At 34.3% G+C, this 20,243-nt stretch overlaps 1 protein-coding gene across 5 annotated transcripts in view; it reads right to left on the bottom strand.

Moving 5' to 3' along the window:
• Utx (Utx histone demethylase) overlaps positions 1-20,243 on the bottom strand; it is a 356,173-nt gene that overhangs the window by 78,007 nt on the left and 257,923 nt on the right. For all 5 annotated transcript variants that reach the window (XM_035356392.2, XM_085809088.1, XM_085809087.1 and 2 more), the window contains 2 exons: positions 12,254-12,429; positions 7,874-7,908 (listed from right to left, as the gene is read on the bottom strand). In XM_035356392.2, coding sequence (XP_035212283.1) covers positions 7,874-7,908; positions 12,254-12,429 — 211 coding nt within the window. The remainder of the gene's footprint in view (positions 1-7,873; positions 7,909-12,253; positions 12,430-20,243) is intronic.

Genomic DNA, 20,243 nt, shown 5'->3' with positions numbered 1-20,243 from the left:
GAATAACAGAAAAAAAGTTCGCTATGCTAAAAGTGACGATCATGACAAAGTGATGATTGAATGGGTCAGATAGCGTCGCAGCAAGGGCGTGCCATTGACGGGTCCAATGGTAATGGCTCAAGCCAAAATATTTCATGAAGAAATGAACTTAAACGGAGAGTGCACATATTCGACATGTTGGTTAACCAAATTTTAAAATCGCAATGGTATAAGACAATTAAAAATGTTAGGTAAAAATCTTCAGCTAATACTGAAGCTGCTGAACAATTTGCAGATGAATTCATTGAATTCATTACTAGAGAACAATTATCTGCAGAACAAATTTACAATGCTGAAGAAACTGATCTTTTCTGGCAATATGTACCGCGAAATACCTTGGCAATCTCTACATAAAAGGCTCCAACTGGTGTCAAAGATTCCAAAGCGAGACTAACAATTTTACCGTGCGCAAATGCTGCAGGAAAGCACAAGTGCAAACTCTTCGTAGTTGGAAAACAAGCACGACCTCGAGCGTTTAAAAGAGTAACGATTTTCCCTGTTATATAATATAGCGCAAATAAAAGAGCATGGATGACACAAGTGTTGATGAATTGACACAAGTGTTGATGACTGGTTTGAAAATCATTTTATATCCGAGGCTCGGCGACATTTGAATTTGGTTGGTTTACCTGATGACTCATAAATAGTCCTGATTGTTGATAACTGTTCGGCGCATACTTCACTTAAAGTTTTAGTGAAAGATAATGTATCCGTATTATTTTTCCCTCAATTGTACGTCTATCATTCAGCCTATGGATATGGGAATAGTGCATGCGCTGAAATGCAAATATAAAGCAGCATTTTTAAAATGTATGTTAAATTTCTTGTACAGTGGCAAGACTATTCAAGACTTTTTTTAATTTTTTAGCATAAAATCTGCTCTGTGGAGCATCGCAAGATCGTGAGAGGATGTTTCTCCAGGTACGTAAAAAAAATGCTTGGCATAACTTATGGCCATCTACCATATTTCATGGTGAGGAGGATGAAGATGACAGCCGCGAAAATCCCGGTTTCTCTGACCATTCTTGGATCTTATTCAGAGCCATCTGCAATTTCCTCTCTACGTATCTCATGTCTGCCCCTCGACAGCTAATCTGTAGATCATCAACATAAAGAGATCCCAAGATGGTGGGAGGAAGTTCTTTTAATATAGAGTTTATTTTAAAATTGAACAGGGTTACACTAAGCACACAGCCTTGAGGCACACCCTCTTGCTGTTCAAAAACATCCGACAAAACACACCCAATCCTTACTTGGAAAGTTCTAGTGTTCAAGAAATTCTGAATGAAAATTGGTAGGTTGCTGCGCAAGCCACTCTCGTGAAGATCCCGAAGTATACTGTATCTCCATGCATTATCAGCTTTCTCAATATCAAAGAATAAGAATACCGAGACAAGGCGACTTCTTACAAAAGCTTTTCGAATGGATGTCTCTAAAAAGAGCATGTTATCTATGGTTGTTCTCCCCTTTCGAAAACCGCTTTGATAAGGTGATATAATATTATTCTTTTCCAAAAAGTAGACTAGGCGGCTGTTTACCATTTTTTCAAACAGCTTGCATACGTAACTTGTAAGGGCAATTGGCTGATAGTTGGAGGGATTCATTTGGATCTTTCTCTGGCTTAGCAATAGGAATTACAACAGCTCTCCTCCATGCACTGGAAAAAGTACATTCCTTACACACTCTAGTATAAAGAGTAAGAAGGGCATTCAGTGACTTATAGGACAGATGCTTTAGCATTTCGTAATTCCCGCCATCAAGACCTGGGGAAGACCTATGTGTCTGCAACAAAGCTCTCCTTAATTCAAGCATAGTAAAATCTCTTGTAAGGCTCAGATCTGGAAGAGTTGAATGCAATGGGATTCATTTCAGAGTGCTGCTTGATAAAAAGAAATGCAGGTAAATATTTCCTGCTGGAAGAAACGGCAGCGAATGTCTCACCAATAGTATTCACAATTTCTTCTATGGAACTAATCACTCGGCCATCTTTTTCCTAAAAGGAAAGTGAGTGGTCTTTATATGTAACGCATGCTTTTCGAACTCTTTCTCAAACCTGCTTACTAGGCATAGAGGATGTTATTGATGACACAATATGAATTTTAAGAATCCCTCTGGCTGCTTTGCCTTCTTACTTTTCGCGCATTTGCTTTCGCGATTTTAAATGCCATAAGGTTTCGCCGAATAGGGTATCTATGAAAAATTCTCCATGCTTTTTTCTGTTTTTTCAGTGCTGCATGACAGTCACGATTCCCCCATGGTTTCGAAAATTTTAGTATTTTTCCTGATGTTCTAGGGATGGAGAGCATAGCTGCTTGAGTAACAGCAGTTGTAACTGCTTCCACTGCATCATCGATAAGCCCATCTTCTACCATTTTCTCTTAGAGCTCTGTGGAGGAAGAGAAGAGTTCCCAGTCTGCCCAATCCAGTATACACCGAGGGAGTCTGGCCATTGGGTTTGCTCCTTTTCGTGCGAGAGATAAAAGAATGGGATAATGATCGCTATTGTACAGATCACTTCCAACACTAAAATTGGAAAATGACAATAGAGATGGTGAACAGATGGTTAGATCAAGAGCGTGGAATGTCCTTGTAGGTTCATGGAAGTATGTGTCCTGCCCATTATTCAGGAGACAAAGGCAATGGACAGAAGCAATGGTACTCAGGAGACAAAGGCAATAGCACTCAGGAGACAAATCTTCAATTACCTGCTCAATTTGTCTTCCACATGAATTGGTGTCTTTGCTTCCCCACAACAGACTATGGCCATTAAAATCACCCATTATGATAAAAGGCTCAGGCAGCTGAGCCACAAGTTCATTTAAATCCTGCTGATCAATGCACTCATTAGGAGACAAATAAAGAGAAACGACTGAAACTACAATATGAAAATTTACCTGTACAGCGACAACTTGGAGGGATGTCATCAAAGGAAAAAAACTTGAGGGATAGTCCAGAGAGGTGAGACTCACGAAAGAAAACCTTCGAAGTTTTGCTTGTTGATCTGGTTTCAGATTTGTTTCCTGTATTGCGGAGCATTGATCATAGCTTTGATGTCAAGGAAATTTTGGTGGAAACCACGACAGTTCCATGACACGAGGTTGGCCATTACGATTGATGTTTGTTCTTTCTGTGTTGCTTTTCAGTTTTGCGCAGAAGCAGATGTTTAGAGACTTCCAGTCCCTCCTCCACTTCCATACTATCTGAATCTACAGATTCAGATAATATTCCATCTAGTCAACTATTTATTGCTGGAGCTTCTATTTTTGTTAACTGTTTTTGTTGGGATATTTTTTCGTTTGCTTGAAATAACTGTTTCTTTATTTTGTATGACATGCATTGGATTTTCCTTTTTTCTTGCTTGCAGTCTGCTGGGTTTTATTTGGTGCAGTTTGTGTACTTATTGAAGTTTGGGTGGCAATGGTACCTGTAGATTTAATGGCACTGGCATATGATTTGTTTGATTGAAAATGTGTGCTTTGAACTAGTTTTCTGGCTTCAGCATATAAGATGTTCCTAGTGACTTTTGCCGTCTGCACTTCCTTTTCTGTTTTCCATTTTGGACATGAACGGGAAAATGCTGGATGGTCGCCCTTGCAATTAATACACAGTGCTGCAGCGGTGCAATTATTGCTATCGTGGCCAACGGACAAACACCGAGTGCACGTCAGGGTCCCACGACAGGACATCTTGGAATAGCCAAAATGCTGGCACTGGAAGCATCGCATAGGGTTTGGAATATAAGGTCTTACAGGGCAATTTAGATACCCAGCCTTGATATTCTTCAGCAGATCAGGCGATTTGAAGGTCAGGATCACATGTTTTGTGTAAATCAACTGACCTTCCTTACGCATCTTGATCTGCTTAGCAGCACAAACCTTTTGGTTAGCTAACTCGGAGACGAACTCTTCTTCTGAAACATACAAAAGGTCAATTTCCGAGATCACGCCTCTACAGGAATTAAGTGCTTTGTGTGCTGACACAGTTATAGATACACGTCCAAGTTTGGTTTGTCGTAAAAGTGAAGCAGACTGGGTGGCCAAAACCGTATCAATAAGCAGGTCTCCAAAACGAAGACGCTTTATATTTCTTGGCTCACCTATGCATGAATGAATATATTTGTTCATCAGGAAAGAAGACATTTTTTTTCAATTCTCCAGAGGCACTGGAAACAACAACAAAGCAAGGACATTCAGTAGTTTCTTTGGCATTAGCAGCGGTACGAATTTTCTTGCTAAGAGATTTGTTAATGATTTCGATATCTTGATTGGTGTCATTTGACTCGGGTTTTTTTTTAATTAAAAGAGAAGCCAAGATTGAAAGATAAAAGATTTGGGTCCGACGGCCCCGCCCACCACAGAGCCCAACAAGGGAATGCAGAACGCACCCGTGAGAACGACTAAGGTGCCTCCCGTTTAGCTGAAGCAGAGGCCAAAGCTGAGTGTTGGGAACAGTACCTCGCCCCTCAACTACTAGGACCCTCCTTTCCAGCGACATGGGTCTCCATGCACGGCAAACACGTAGGTAGTTTTCTCGCCACTTGAGAGCTAGAAACAAGGGCTGTTCCAACTTCTCATGACGAGCCCCAACCTCCGAAGAGGAAACCCACAAGGGAGAAAATATGGAGAAAAAGTTTCAGCTCAGAGGAAAGGAGACAGAAAGAGGATAGATCACTGGGACCCCAGGATCGTGACACCCATCTCATCAAGAAGATGATCCCCTGAAGGGCTAGGGAACCTCAGGATTGCCACACCCGTACTCACAAAAGTGAGCCCCTGACGGGCACTAAAGCATGGAGTTTGCAAACATGAATTCCCCAGTCTGAATTTAACATCCTCGGAGTTTGGGTTCAAGGATGATATTCTTCTCAACAGATGATGCCACCACCACAGCCCCTATTCATCACTGAGCACAGGCAGCAATGTGGTTTCATTAATCAGCAACATTTTAGTTTAAACAGAAATGCATTGCACATACAGGCAATACAAAATAATTTTATAGCTTAAAATACTGTCTCAATCATATATTTCCCTCTTTTTTTACTAATTTTACCTCTTGAAAACTGAGATGAGAAAATTACATAGTAAACACCATTTATGAGAGGCAGGATGAAGTGAAAGACATGGCACATTAAAAATACATACAAATAGATGATTAATTAAAAAATTATATGATTAAGGAGTGGATTCAGTTATTAATTTCAACAACATTTTCTTTTATACAATGTAATTTCTTAGCTATGCATACACCTACATTGGTTATTATTAAGCCATAGTTTATAAATCATACGCTGGAAAATATATACGACAGGAGAATATGCGAGGAATATTTGACCAATCAAAAACCAAGTAAATGAGATTCAGGACAAATGTTTAAGCATAAAATGTCTCGAGATGTAACATTTGTCAAAGTCCACATTTAAGAATGAGGTAAAAAATCTTCTATGCATATAAAATTATACGATTTCACAAATTACATTTTCAGACAAATGCCAATAAAAAATTTTAATTATTAAGAAGTGGATAAAAGAGAAAATAATCTAATTCCTTTGTAGTCTATTAACATACATGTATCAAGTACAGCTCACGAATACAAAAAGATAAAAAATTATAGCAGAACTTCAAGTATCCATACTAACCCACCTCGACTGACCACAAAATATGGATAGCACGATTTCATCTTTTTCGTAAACTCAAAACATATTTACAGAAACGCAAATGAGAAAACTTTTTATTTTTACATATATCATACTTTATTTTAAAAAATTAACAATACCCTTCAGTCTATTAACATACATGTATCAAGTACAGCTCACGAATACAAAAAGATAAAAAATTATAGCAGAACTTCAAGTATTCATACTAACCCACCTCGACTGACCACAAAATATGGATAGCACGATTTCATCTTTTTCGTAAACTCAAAACATGTTTACAGAAACGCAAATGAGAAAACTTTTTATTTTTACATATATCATACTTTATTTTAAAAAATTAACAATACCCTTTCCCCATAAAGAAACGTACAAAACACTCTTTTTCTGATCAAATGGAATTATATTTATTTGCCTAAACATGCAACCCATTTTCATTTATGCAAAACTGGTAAACACAGAACTTAGTTAGCACTTTTAGTTTTCTATACTAAATTAAAATTTTAAAAAATCCTTTCTTTCTTGAGAAAACCAATTGCATGGCTTATTTCCATTCAACTAAAATTAAGCTAAGAAAATATATGCCTATTGACATAATAATTTATCATTAAATCATGTAAATTTATGTTTAATAGTACTAAATATTGTATTACACTTTAAGCCATCTCCTGTCATTCCACTTATCACATTTTCACATCAACTTATTCCACTTATCACATCAACATGTCATTCCACTTATCACATTTTCTCAGAATCACAGAACATCTCAATTATTCATCTACACAATTTAATCCATTTATCTTACTCCTACACAAGGGTTTACTATACCATTTTGAGCAGATAAATTTATTCCATTCCTATTTTCCTTTTACCAGAACTATTTGCTTTCCAAACCCGAATCACACTAGTTTCAAGATATAACACAATGCCATAGCCTGAATTCTTTCAACTTCTCCCAAACCAAAAGAAATCCAGTCAGAACATAAACAACTTGAATGCATGTACTGAATTTTAGGGAATGGAATCTAGTTTTCTTTCTCTATCCTCTTTATATTCTTGAAATTCCAACTGTTTTAACTATTGTGTTAAAAAAATCACATCAATTTAGAAATCATATAAACAATTCTTAAAGTGGAATAAAAAGAAATTCTCTTTCTCAACTGGTTCATTTCTTGGAATTCCTTAAATGTTCAGAACCCAAACTGCCTCACTTCTTGCCATTTCAACTATTTAATAATCTGATAAAAACAGGACTGGGATTGCATATTAGTAAATTCTGAAAATTATCTACACTTAAAAAGCCAAACTCCTCATACTTAAGATTGTCAGAGGGCCATCTTTTTTTTTTTTTTTTTTTTCCGTTTATCAATATGGTAACAAAGAGTTCATTCAATTATTTTCTTAATAAGCTCATCATATTTTACCAAATTTCACTGATCTATATTTAAAGACAAGAAAGAAATAATTAAATCTAATCTTCATTAAATAGGATTCAAAATTTTATGTACAGAAAATTTTAAAGATTAAAATTTCCTTGCTAAATACAGCCCTTTTTAATCAAGCCTTAGAATGATGTGTTTATGAGATTTGACTGCATGTAATTACTTAAAGTAAAACATTATTACACATTTGTAACTCGAATGTTAAAAAAGTTACAAAAATTGATATTTTATAACAAATGTAAATAAACTTTAAAATAATAAAACACTGATATAAAATAATAATATATAATATATAATGATTTGTATGAATTATTGATAGTGTTAATCTGTTTATAAATTTTCTGCTACTTAAAAATTTGGAATAAATATTCTCTCATTTTGAGAAGCACTCTGGATGACTATTATATTTCAATACATTTTTTTTTTTTTTTCAATGGCAGATTGTGAACAGTTACAAATGTAACCCAGTCCATTAATCTATACAAGGCTGGATCTGGTGGTCTCTTTATTATGGAGGCACCTAATAAGTGGGCCACCATTGCCTTTCCTATGAAGGGACAGACAGTTACAACCATGCCTTCTCCGGGATTCGAATGCAGGCCCTTCAGGCATCGCAATCAGCTTCCCTGACCACTATACCGACTGGGTGGCTTATTTCAATACATATTGTGGCTCATATTTTCAGATTATCTACATGTACAAAAATAAATTCCATTTTTTCAGAAGGATAAAAATTACTAACCTGAATTTCAAACAGATGTGCGATGTGGAAGTATACTGAAATGAAAAACCAAGAACACATATTAAAATTATAAAATGGCATGATACAGAAAACAGATGTAATTAATTTTAAAATTTCTAGCTCGATATTTTTTAAAAAGGTTCATTGAATTCAGGTTCAAATTAGAAATTTCTCATTTCCTATTTACTATTTTACATATCACAGTTAGATGAATACATGAGCCACTCCTGTCCTAAATCAATTTCACAATAAAAAAAGCACAGAAAAGTGATAAAATAACCCCGCTTTGTTTTTCAGAAGACAATTTCAAATAAACACTGTAGAATACATTGTCACAGGCATATCTTTTACCTACAAAATGCAAATGCATGGGACAATTCAGTTTTACTATTTGTCACTACTTTGACTGCAAGTTTATATTATTCATTCAGCCACTTAGAGAACCTAATCAGCAATTATAATCTTGATTTTTTATATAGGCTACATAATATACACACTAAAAACTGACTACTAATTAACACTGATTTCCTTATCAACTAATTATTAGAAGAAGCTGATAGTGTCAGAAATAAACCACATATTCCTTTATCTGTTATCATGAGTGACTATGATCAAGATTCCACAGTATAATCCTTAAAGTAATTATTATAATTTTTCCATGACCTTGAAGAAATAATTAATTTGGTAAATAAAAACAAAAAGAAAATACCACTGACTTTAACTTTCAAAACGATTTTGTACTGAAACAGAAAATGTTGATAGTTATACAAACTTTTTACTGGCTTTGAAACACAAGTTTTTTTTTTATTACTTTTGATTACAACATACCAATCATCTGATGAAAAAGTTTTTGGGACTTTTCCATGAATGACTTGATACTGACAAAATTTGAATCATTACGCAAATAATTAAGTTTATTTAATAAAAATTTATATGAATTGATTTGGCTTTTTTCTACAATTTCAGCGAATTTCAATAAAACTACAGAGGATTCTGATATTTGCATTTTGAATGAATCTGAATAGACTGTTTTGATGGTTCTTAGAATTAAGTCGCCATATACTTAATTTGATATGATAAAATTTCTCCGGATTAAATAAATTTGTCACTAAATGAATGCATAGCCGAAAGCATGAAAAATGAAATTATTGACACACAAAGTTTTCTTACAAAATTCTAATTATGCACCAATATAATAAGTTTAGTATACATAAATTTTTTATCCAAGTTGCAAAACACACACACACAAAAAAGCGGGGATGCTGTCATTTGATTTGTACCTGTATGATAAGCCGACCCAAACTTCTTTTAAATGAACAACGTTTTACAAATTTTACCACAATAATTTCCTCACTATTTGTTAGCAAAGGCTTATATGCATACTGCTGTATTAAAAATTTACTTATTAGTTTCTCCATGACATTTGAATTCCATTAATGGAATGATTTACAATGTAGAAATAATCATGTTGCTTTTTGAAAAACGTTACTTTTTATTCCATATCCAAAGAAACTTTTGTCATTTAGTAGTATTAATCCTCAATGACACTTATTCTGAATCCAAATTTTAAGAGTTAATCAAGAGACTATAAATAAGATACTAGATTTTAAAAAATTCCATAAGTGGAATTTAATTGATTGAGCAAATGAATGACTCATATACAGTCAAAAGTCGTTAATGCAAACTCGTCGGGACTTCGGCGATTCCGGATTACCGATTTTTCCGGATTATAGATCATCAGTTTAAATCTGGTAAAATGGCATGAAGAAATTATAAAATTAAAAATAATCGGGACTTCGGCGATTCCGGTTCATCAATTTTTCCCGGTTATAGATCATAAGTTTAAATCTGGTAAAATGGCATGAAGAAATTATAAAATTAAAAATATGAAACCGTAATTTATGAAACAAAGAACAATTATGATCTTAAGTGTACGAAAATTTACAAAAAAAAAAAAAAAAAAAAAAAGCTTAATATTTATTTGTTTACTTTATTAAACATTTCTTTCAATGTAAGTTGTTTAAGTTGCTTCGTTTTTTATGTGATAATACATTGTCTTTAATTCTATAAACATACATAATTTCTTGTTCAGTTACAAAGTTCCGCTGTTCAAGTCCTATAATTGCTGTGTCGAGAATACCGACTAATTTGTCAATCGAAATTTTTTCGTTTTCAATAACCTCTGTTACTTTCTTCGCTATCGGAAGCGAATTATAATGACAAGGCATTTGATTTAAATCATATCAAAGACAGAGTATATCGAAATGAAATACTACATTCAGTAAGCAATTATAAGCCAAATAAAATAAAAACATCTGCCCTGAAGATAAGGATAGTGCTGACAGATCAACTTCCAATTCATTGCGCGCCCGTCCCCAGCGTTAAAGATAAACAAAGTTTAGATAAACAAACGTTAAAGTTTAGATAAACAAAGGATATGCCTTTATCCATTTTTTACAGCAATTCCACTTTTTGTTTAATGGACTCCGAAACATACTTTCGCTTTGTAGATCCGTTACATATTAGTAAATATAAATCGGAAATTCTATTTGACATAATCGAAAGTTCAAGCTTACTTTTATGAAATTGCTCTAACAGTCTGCAAAAAATAATAAGCCGGATCCAATTCGTGCAAAAAATAATAAGCCGGATCCAATTCGAAGATTAAGGAACAACGCAATCTGCAACATTAACTGAAATAGATAATTAGAGCTTAGCTTATACCGTCCGTTATACATTAAACGCGCATTCGTAAACGTATTTTGCGCATGCACACACGCAAATTCGCAGCCGTAAAGGTCTTACGTCAACGCGACGCATGCGCAGAAAGTTTGTAGTTTTGAGGTCTGGATTATAGATTATTCCGGATTATGGATGTCCGAATTAACGACTTTTGACTGTACTCCCAAGCACAACCGCAAAACTGCTTGCAGTTTTCTGAGTAATTTCATGAGAAAACAAAAGTTTTAATTTGAGAAATTATTTTACACCCCCCCCAAAAAATACAGTACAAGGTCCAAGATCCAAAATAGTCATGACTTCAGCAATTATGGATTTGGGGTATTTCCAATTTTTAAATAATCAATTTAAAACTAGTAAGGCGACATACAGACATGGCAGCTCCACTTATTTTCAACCTCAGAAGAATGCTGACACCCAAAAGGACCGTTGGTGGAACTGGAGCGAATTCACTAGGCAGCAAAAATTAGGGATCCTAGAATTTTTAGAGCTTAGAAGAAGTACTGGGCAGTAGAATTTAGGACCTGCAGAGCATTCGTGTGGGAAGGGCCTTGGCCAATATCAATACGATGTCAATCAATATATTATTATTGGCTATAATTTGAAACCCTAACCAGCAAGCACATGGAAGTGGATCTCAGCTAATCAAGAAAAGAAAATCACACTTGCTTCTTTTCAGCAAGTATTATATTCTTCATTTCATAAGGGGGCAGGAATTTTTTTTATTTTAATTATTTATTGTCTAGTGATATGTATATTAGATTATTCCACGGTATTGGACATCTGGATTTCAGACTTTCTACTGAGTACATTTATATTTTCAATAGTATAATCAAATTCCAAACATGTGGATAACACTGAAAATTTTAGATCTACCGATACAGAATGAAACAAGGTAGCATCAACTTCTTTCATTCTGTGTTGTAAACATGAACCAGTGACACATGGCAGTACAACAAAACTGAAGTAAGCATTCACATTTCATCCAGAATTCAAATTGTATCAGTAGGCCAGCAGAAATGGAAGTCAACATCAAATTTCTTTAACACAACAAACGTATTTTCTGTAAATGATGAACTCTGACCTGGTGTTAATTTTCACATATGTGTTTCTATAACCCATGCAGATGATGGTTATTGAAATACAGTACAAAGTCTGTAATCTGGACTCGTCGAGACTTCGGCGATTCTGGATTAAGGGTTTTTCCGGATTATAGATCATCAATTTAAATCTGGTAGGATGGCATACAGAAATTATACAATTAAAAATATGAAACCATAATTTATGAAATAAAGAGCAATTATGATCTAAAGGGTATCAAATTTTACAAAAAAAAAAAAAAAAAAAAAAAAAAAAAAAAAAAAAAAAAGAGCTTAATATTTATTTGTTTACTTTATTAAACATTTCTTTCAACACGCACATGCGTATACTTTACGCGCATGCGTGAAGTTTGTGGCTTTGAGGTCCAGATTATAGATCATTCCGGATAATGGACGTCCAGATTACGGACTTTGTACTGTATTTAGGTTATTTTTATAATCAATGCATACACCTATACCAACTGTTACTACTACATACTCTAATATTATAAAAGAGTCAATACAGAAAATAATTATAGAAATAAATTAATAATCAACTTACTTTCTGCTTTTGTTAAAGAACATGGACTGGAATCTACGAGCACCAACGAAAAATGCTTATAGGCTGAATCATAGTCTTGCAGAACTTTGAACATCAAACCTAACCTCAGATGAATTTCATTGGATCTACAAAATCCAGGATCAAGATATAATACTTCACGAAATGTTTTGATTGCCCTGCAAAACAATAAGCAAAAATTTTTAAAAAAAGTTCACTTTGAAACTAATCAGTTCAGTTTAATCACACAAACAGTGTTTCCCATCTCTTAGCCCATAGAAAAATGTTAATAATCTGCAACTACAGAGGGTGTTTACACATTTTTAGAATAACTTTGGGGCCATTTAATGTTTAAAATGTGAAGAGTACTTTAGATGGTCTTTTTTCTGGAACATAAGTAAGCATCATAATTCCCATGCCTTTTTATAAAATTTCCAGGGGTACTGATTTCCACTACTTTTCAAAGTCCATCAAATCATCGTGGTTAACCCTTAGAAACACCTTTTTGAGAACAAAGGCAAAACGGTCCATAGGCAGGGCTTAATTTCTAAAATTAGAAGTGCTGGAGCCCTATGGAAGACTGTCAGCAAAGAGGAACAAGAATAAATAAATAATTAAAATGACTATTAAACTCATTAATATTTTTTTTTGTTTTTAAATTTTTTTTAATATTTTTTTATTCTTTTATTTAATTAAATAGTTAAGTATTATAATTAATAGCTATTTAATTAATGTTTATTTATTGTTATTTAATCAATAATTATTATATAATTAATTATAATTTAATTGAAACTTATTCGATAATTATTTATTGAAATAATTAAAGATTAAAGTAATTAAATAATTAAAATCAAATTAAATGTAAAGAGATAAATTAAATATAATAAGCGATTTTTAATATAATTTTATTGCTAAAAATGAAATTTTCGAGATAAAATTTCTACTGAAATTGTTATTCAATTACATAAAAAAGGTGCCACAACCTTCTTATTTAGGCTTATTTAGGCTAAGATGTGTCCTCCGACTAGAATTATGATTTATTACAAAAACTAAGAAGCATCGGAACCGGTATCCGGCGAAATTTAAGCTCTGATTGTAGGTGGAAAAAAGTTCTTTTATCATCACAAAAATTAAATATACTTAAAATATAGCTGATGAAAATTCAGATATCATGCTAAAAAGAGGGCGAAACTGAATGAGGGCGTGAGGGTATGAGTGGGTGGAAACAAAATATGAGGGGAATCTTGGTGAGAGAGAACGTTCTCTTTGACCGTGGCTCTTTGCTGATATAACCATCAAGTGGATGTGTGTCAGGGGTAAAATGAGTTCTGAATCTGACTCCTAAGGATGAATGCAAAGCTCCTGGTTACGCTTTCCGCTTAGGGAAGGAAGTATTTTTATAAATTCTTTAATAAAAACACATTTCTCTCCTGAATAATTTTCCATACCAAGACCACATATTATCTATTTCTAATTTAAAGAACCTAACTGAAGTGCACCACAGCCACATTCCCCTTCACAGATAGAAATAACTATAGCAATAATAAAAATAAGCAATTCCGCTTATCAGTGTTCAGAAAATTAATATGCAAAATCTAAACAGCCATTAATGTACTCATTATAAACCTTTCACTTCCAAAATTAACAGTATCCCACCGAAGACTGCTACTTTTGAACGGGCAATTCAAGGTCTTATTTTTCCTCCCGGCTTGCTTTGCAACCGCGGCTATACGAAATGAAACGAGTTTGTATCCCCCCCCGGACATAAGTCCTATAATCTTTTTCTCACGTCATTTCCATTTAGTCTGTTGCCGCTTCGTGGAAACTGCACAATCAAGCATGATTTGAATTACAGTTTCAGATGGGGCAAAGAAAATAATGCTCAGTGAGATGACGACACGCTACGATCGTAAATGCAGAAGCATCGTAAAGACCTTGAAGTGTTTAATGTAACAGACTATAAACGCTATCGTACTCAATACTACGAATAAAAAATAAAATAATTTGGAGTAAATGCTGTGCGTCACGAAAAGAAATTCACTATAAACATAACCGGAAAAAAATGTCCAGCAGAGGACTTTTTAAAAATCATTATATTAAACTAACGTTAGTATGAATACAACGACAGAACAAAATTCTTCACAAATAATAAGATAGAAAAAACTAAAACAGCTACCTATATTGATGAAAACTTTTTACCTGTTTTATGAAATTAAATGATTATTTCTTGTTAACAGCTTTGTGGCAATATTATCAAAACTGGAGAAGAAGAGAATTCATATTACAAGATCCATAAAATATTTTATAGCTGCAAATATGCTTCCATCTTTTACGAAATGTTTCTTAAAATATTTAGTGTTATCGAAAGTTTTTGTAAGCAAGGGCAAAATAAAACTTATTAAAAGCTGACTAGCAATATTTGAACTTAATCAAAAGAAAAGAGTAGGAAGTTATGTTTTCAGAGGGGACGGCCTTCAGAAGGACGGATGAGTTTTGCTCTGCTTGTACACAACAGCACAGCCAGTTAATCCAGACGGCAAACGGTGTCAAGGCCTTTACAGACACTCCCACTCATTCCTCGATTTGGCGTTCTGCCAAACCTGTCCATCATCTCGACTCTACTCGGCGATATTTGGAAATTCTCGCGGAATAACATAATTGGAGGAATGTATCCGTCTATTTATAGCATACACCGCTAAACACAAGGAATGAAGAAGTTACACCGATTTTAACAGGGCACATTACCGTTAGGATAGATAAGAAAAGCATCGGTATTTCACCTATTCTCTCAAGGTTGAAAATCTACTAGCCACCAAAACTACTTTCCGCAATTTTTGGTTCAAGTTTTTTCTTTCAAAAACAGACACATAGCAATGCCCGAACAAAACTGAATTCTTGACACAGAAACGGTATCATCAGAAATGTGAATTGAAACTGCTATGAAATGAAAACATTTCTACAGCATTCAGACAGCTGCTGCGAAATGAAAGCATTTCTACAGTATTCGAAAAACAGACACATAGCAATGGCTGAACAAAACTGAATTCTTAACACAGAAATATCATCATCAGACATGAGAATTTATTTTTAAAGATCTACTGTAGCATGATTTCAAATATGTACTGAAATTTAAAATTGAACTAATTATTTTTAAAAATACTTATTCTGATTTGTTGCCCCTCATAAATAACACATCCCTTCCACATAAGCTCTAACAGGAGCTGGACGATCTACTTGAATGCTACATTGTGGAGAGCTTATTAGGTTAAAAAAATTAATTTAAACTTATTTTTAACCCTTTTAACGGTTTTTACAAGCCTTTATTTAAAATAATCTAGTTCATGGGGCGATTTTCCTGAATACAAAAATTCTTCGTTTTTCCACTTGATAACCGCGTATGTCTTGCAATCATGGTCATTCTTATATTCCAAAGGCCAAACACTGGTAGTTCAACTTCCAGCGAACAGATTACTGCATGGGCGTTTTCGTAGTTTTCCTAAGTGTAACGTGGAAACGAGCCAGTTTCCCTTAGAAAGTCCTCCACGAAGGCATCCCTCCTCTCAGACAAAGAGCCCTCGTATGCTTTGCTATAATTAAATAAACCAAAACCTTATATTCATTTGGCTTAAATCTGAAGACTAAAGCTCTCATTAATTCTGCATTTTTTAAAATCAAATATTCAAAAAAAAAATATTATTAAAGAGTTAATATAATAAAGTTCAGATTTTAACGCTTACTTTCTACAGGGGGAGACCCAAAAATTACTCTCTTTTCCCACGGCTTTCTACGTGATGATACCGTTAATACTCATATTAAAATACAAATAACACCCAAAATGTTATAATGTTAATTTTATGTGAGATAATTAGAGTTTATTTAGATTCTAAATCTCTTACAATATCCTGCGAATAAGATTTAAAATATTTTCTGATGATTTCTGATTTGATAATAAAATATCTCCCGTTTTCTGTAAATAACACAGAAACATTCAAAGATACAAAGCCTGTGACCTGTAAAAGTCTGAAAGAAATGTTAACCTTCCCCCCCCCCCAATTACTAGTCGGTCTAAAATGCTTCTGTCAAAAACATGCGATTATGCTACTCAGCTTTCGTAAATTTCCGAAAACATCAGCTCTACAGCATGCGATAATTACAGGCTACTGAACAGTACAGGTAGAAGTGGGCGAAACACGAGAATTTCACCACTGGGTCGTATATAGACATAGTCCTAACGCACTAACTGTACAATTCCCACCTCAGTTTTGAAGGAGAACATCTCGGGGGAACGTCCGAAGTTCTTCCCCCCTAAACTGCATCCACCTCTCAACGGTAAAGTCGGCTTTGCAACATGCTGTAAAGGTAATTGCTATTAAATCAATTACCGGAACAAGAATAACAACCAAAAAGTATAAGCCTAAGTAAAACAATTTACATGGTTTTTAATTTCCCCCCCCTTTGTTTTTAGAGCTAATTGGCTTCTAGATTCAATTCCCTACGGAAAGGGAATGGCAAAATTTACCACTTTTTGATTTCAGTGTACCATCTATTTACATAAGAGGCAAAATTGTATGCAAGCCAGTTTCATTTTCATCATTTACACAAGACTTACCAATAGCTCTTTAGAAACTAAGCCCCAATATGAACTAAAAGGGTTTAAAATACTGTCTTCGACTAATCAAAATAGATTTCACTGTCTTCAAAAATAAATCTATTTCATTACCGCATATACATTTTGAAATAAGGAACGATAAATTAAAAATCACTGAAACCAGAAAAACTAATTTTTACGAAAATAAAACAAAGACAGAAAACATGATTAATAAATATATAGGGTTTGCAGAAGCCATTCGTTGACTTGAAATGCTACGGAAAATAAAAGGAACGATCTTGACAAGCACAGTCAAAATAAGTACTCATCCAGCAATCGGAAGGGGGACAGGCTGGCTTCTACGGATATGCTACTATGCGAATGTTCACATCCCAATGCACGATTAGGTGAGGAACTTTTTTTTGGTTGAACTCAATTCAAAGAAACAGGTGGCACATGTTTGGAGCAGATGGCTTTCCAATACACTTCGAAAAGGGCCTCTTTAGGGAAGCGCAGTCGACAATTTTGTAGCGGAACAACTGGCAACACCTATACATCCTATATACATGAAGCAACATTAGCATATGACTCGCATATGAAAACAAAATATGCATGAGGGATTGTCAAAATACAGATTACAGTCACACATACAGAAACGTTTCGTAAACCTGAAAATTAGTAAATCTTTGGCTCTTCAAACTGCAAATAAGACACAAAAAAGTGACCCACGAATAAGCTACATGCTACACACAAGTTTTGGGAACAACTCATGAATGTACACTATTACTTAATATTACATTCTAGTTGAGCAGTTATCACAGAAATCATAGCTTTAGAAGGTATCGATTATATGGGCATGAGAAAGATCAATCGTAACTTAAAAATATAACGATTCTCTTTCATATAATTTTAACATATAAACTCGCACAGAAATATATATATAAACTAGGACATTTTTTTCGGGGGCTACTTCAGCACTTCACCGTTATAAACTAAATTATCTTTTGCTAAAAAAATATGGCAACGGTAGAAGCAACCCTTTTATATATTGCAAGTCTTAAATATATTAACTATAGCAGTTAGTAGTTAAACAAAAAATCTTAAATAATTCCACATTGATATCAACTATATAATGCAAGCAGTCAGTTAAATAATCATGCCCCTCCACGAAGAATAGCCCAACAAGATGAATTCTTTCGTGGAGGATGTACCACCAGCGCCGAGTGTTTAAGTCGCTGAACAGTGGCAGTTCGCTCCGGGGTTCGAACCCTGGTGAATGGGCTGACTGCATGCGCATTTTCGTTTTTGTTTTTTCCCCTATGTGTAATGCGTATACTAGCCAGTTTTCCTCAGAAAGTCCACTTTCACACAGGATGCCTTTAAGGTATATCGCCTAAGATAATGCTTTGCATTAATAAACATAAATTAATCTTTCGCAGACGTATGTCTACTCTCAACCACCAAAGCTTTTTTACCGTTCCAGTCGTATGTCTGCACACTAATCTTATTATAGTAAGTCGATAAGCTTCACAATCTTGCACAGTACGTACTAATATCGTTCACAAAATTTAATTCCGACCAACATGATATCTACGTGTAAACTCAATACGATCGCAATCCTTTACACTAGTCTTACTAATCTTCTACGCAGAAAGTTCGCAAGCAGCTATCGAATCCCAGACGAACCACCAGTAACCAACGTTCTCAACTACGCGACTACTTGTTTGTAGCCGCAGGCAAGATAAAACAACTAATCTTTAAAAATGCCGCAAATAGATCCAATTTCCATCAATTACTTTAGAGTACACTGTGGTGGTGGGGAAATGGAGAACTCTCTCTACCAACTGAGTGATGCATTCGCAGAGAACATTCTAGTAAAACTGGCTTATATTCGTATTTAAATGACACACACGTATAAATAAGCCCATCTTTACATATGTATATAACTCGATGAATACAGGGGTTTGGAAAATGGTTATAAGCCAGTCCCACCCAAAAGACGTTAACTTAGTGAGTTTTCACGATTTTTTTCGAGCATATAATGTAAATATCATACAGTTGGTGACGTACGCTTCAAAAAATATTTTTTAATTTCTTGACTGTAGAAAACAGTGAACTCGGTAACATCGACAAAGTATTAAAGATTGGATAAATACAAAGACTTCAGTTCTGATAACAAAATTTATACTAATTTCGGTGAAAGTCGGCAGGAATTCCTTAATAACTGAGCAGCAGGAAAGATATATATCTACAAAAGGTTAACTAATTGATCTATGTGAGAGCCAAAACAGGATATCAAACATCACAGCTCAACTCGAAAGCAGGTTTTAATGCTGGGATATCCCATTTTGGAGTCGGACGAGTTTTCTGCCAGTTGTGGTTCAAGGTTGTATATTCTGACAATGTAGGGAATTAGTGCCTTCGGCGGAATAACTGGAAAGAGAGGGAGAGTGAAGAAGGGAGAGAATGTGAATGAACCACTGGCATCATTAAAGGTGGCACTAAACTCACCATAATTGAAATTCACTTGGAACGTTTCAGGAATAGGTAGGTGGATGGGGAGAGAGAGGCTTCAGCATTCAGCTCTGCACGACCCCATACGATTTTTTTTCTTTTATAGACACTAAGAAATTTTTCTGAATGCTTTTTTTTTTTTTTTTTTTTGAAATTTTTTTTTTTTTTGGGAGGGGGGCTTGTTATTCCTTCCAAAAAAGCGGTTTTAAATCTTATGTTACTTTATACGATATTTAACGTAACACTAATTAGAAAAATAAATGGCACTGGATTTCACACACGCACAATAAGATGGTAAAAAAACAAGTCTTATTTCAATAGTATTCTACTTTTAATTGAAGTGCAAAACAAGTCCCTTTTTACATATTACCAACAATTTTTTGCATAATGCAAATTTACTTCGAAGAATTAAGATAGTTTTACAAAACGCATTACAATTCTCAATGCCGTAATATCTGGCTGAGCATAATCTACAAAAAGCAGCCCTTTGGACCGAATGGATAAACGTCATTGTTGAGTGCAGAAATATTCTATCAAGAGGCTAAAATACACAAGCCCGTTTCAACTGCCACTTGCACACAAACACATTCAAAAACATGCATTACACATACATTTAAATAACATGAAAAATAAATACTTCATGCAAAAAATATTACTAATTTATTATTTATATTATTATTCGACAACGCAAAAACTAAAGAATGAAAATAAAATTTTGCGGTAAACAACTTATGTTTCAATCTAATATTTTAATTCTGCACCCTAATAAAACGTTATAAGCAAAATTTTCATGACATGAGATAAACATTAGAAGGAAAATCGCATAAAGAAAGGGGGGAATTCGAATAAAAAATTTAAACAACAGAACTCGCAATATTTCCTGAATCGTCA

This window comes from Stegodyphus dumicola, chromosome X2 (genome assembly GCF_044657685.1).
Source record: "Stegodyphus dumicola isolate Sdum_Otavi_A_Nest chromosome X2, ASM4465768v1".
NCBI classification, from domain to species: domain Eukaryota; kingdom Metazoa; phylum Arthropoda; class Arachnida; order Araneae; family Eresidae; genus Stegodyphus; species Stegodyphus dumicola.
Note: the sequence above shows the minus strand (reverse complement) of the source record. Positions and strands in the feature narration are given on the sequence as shown.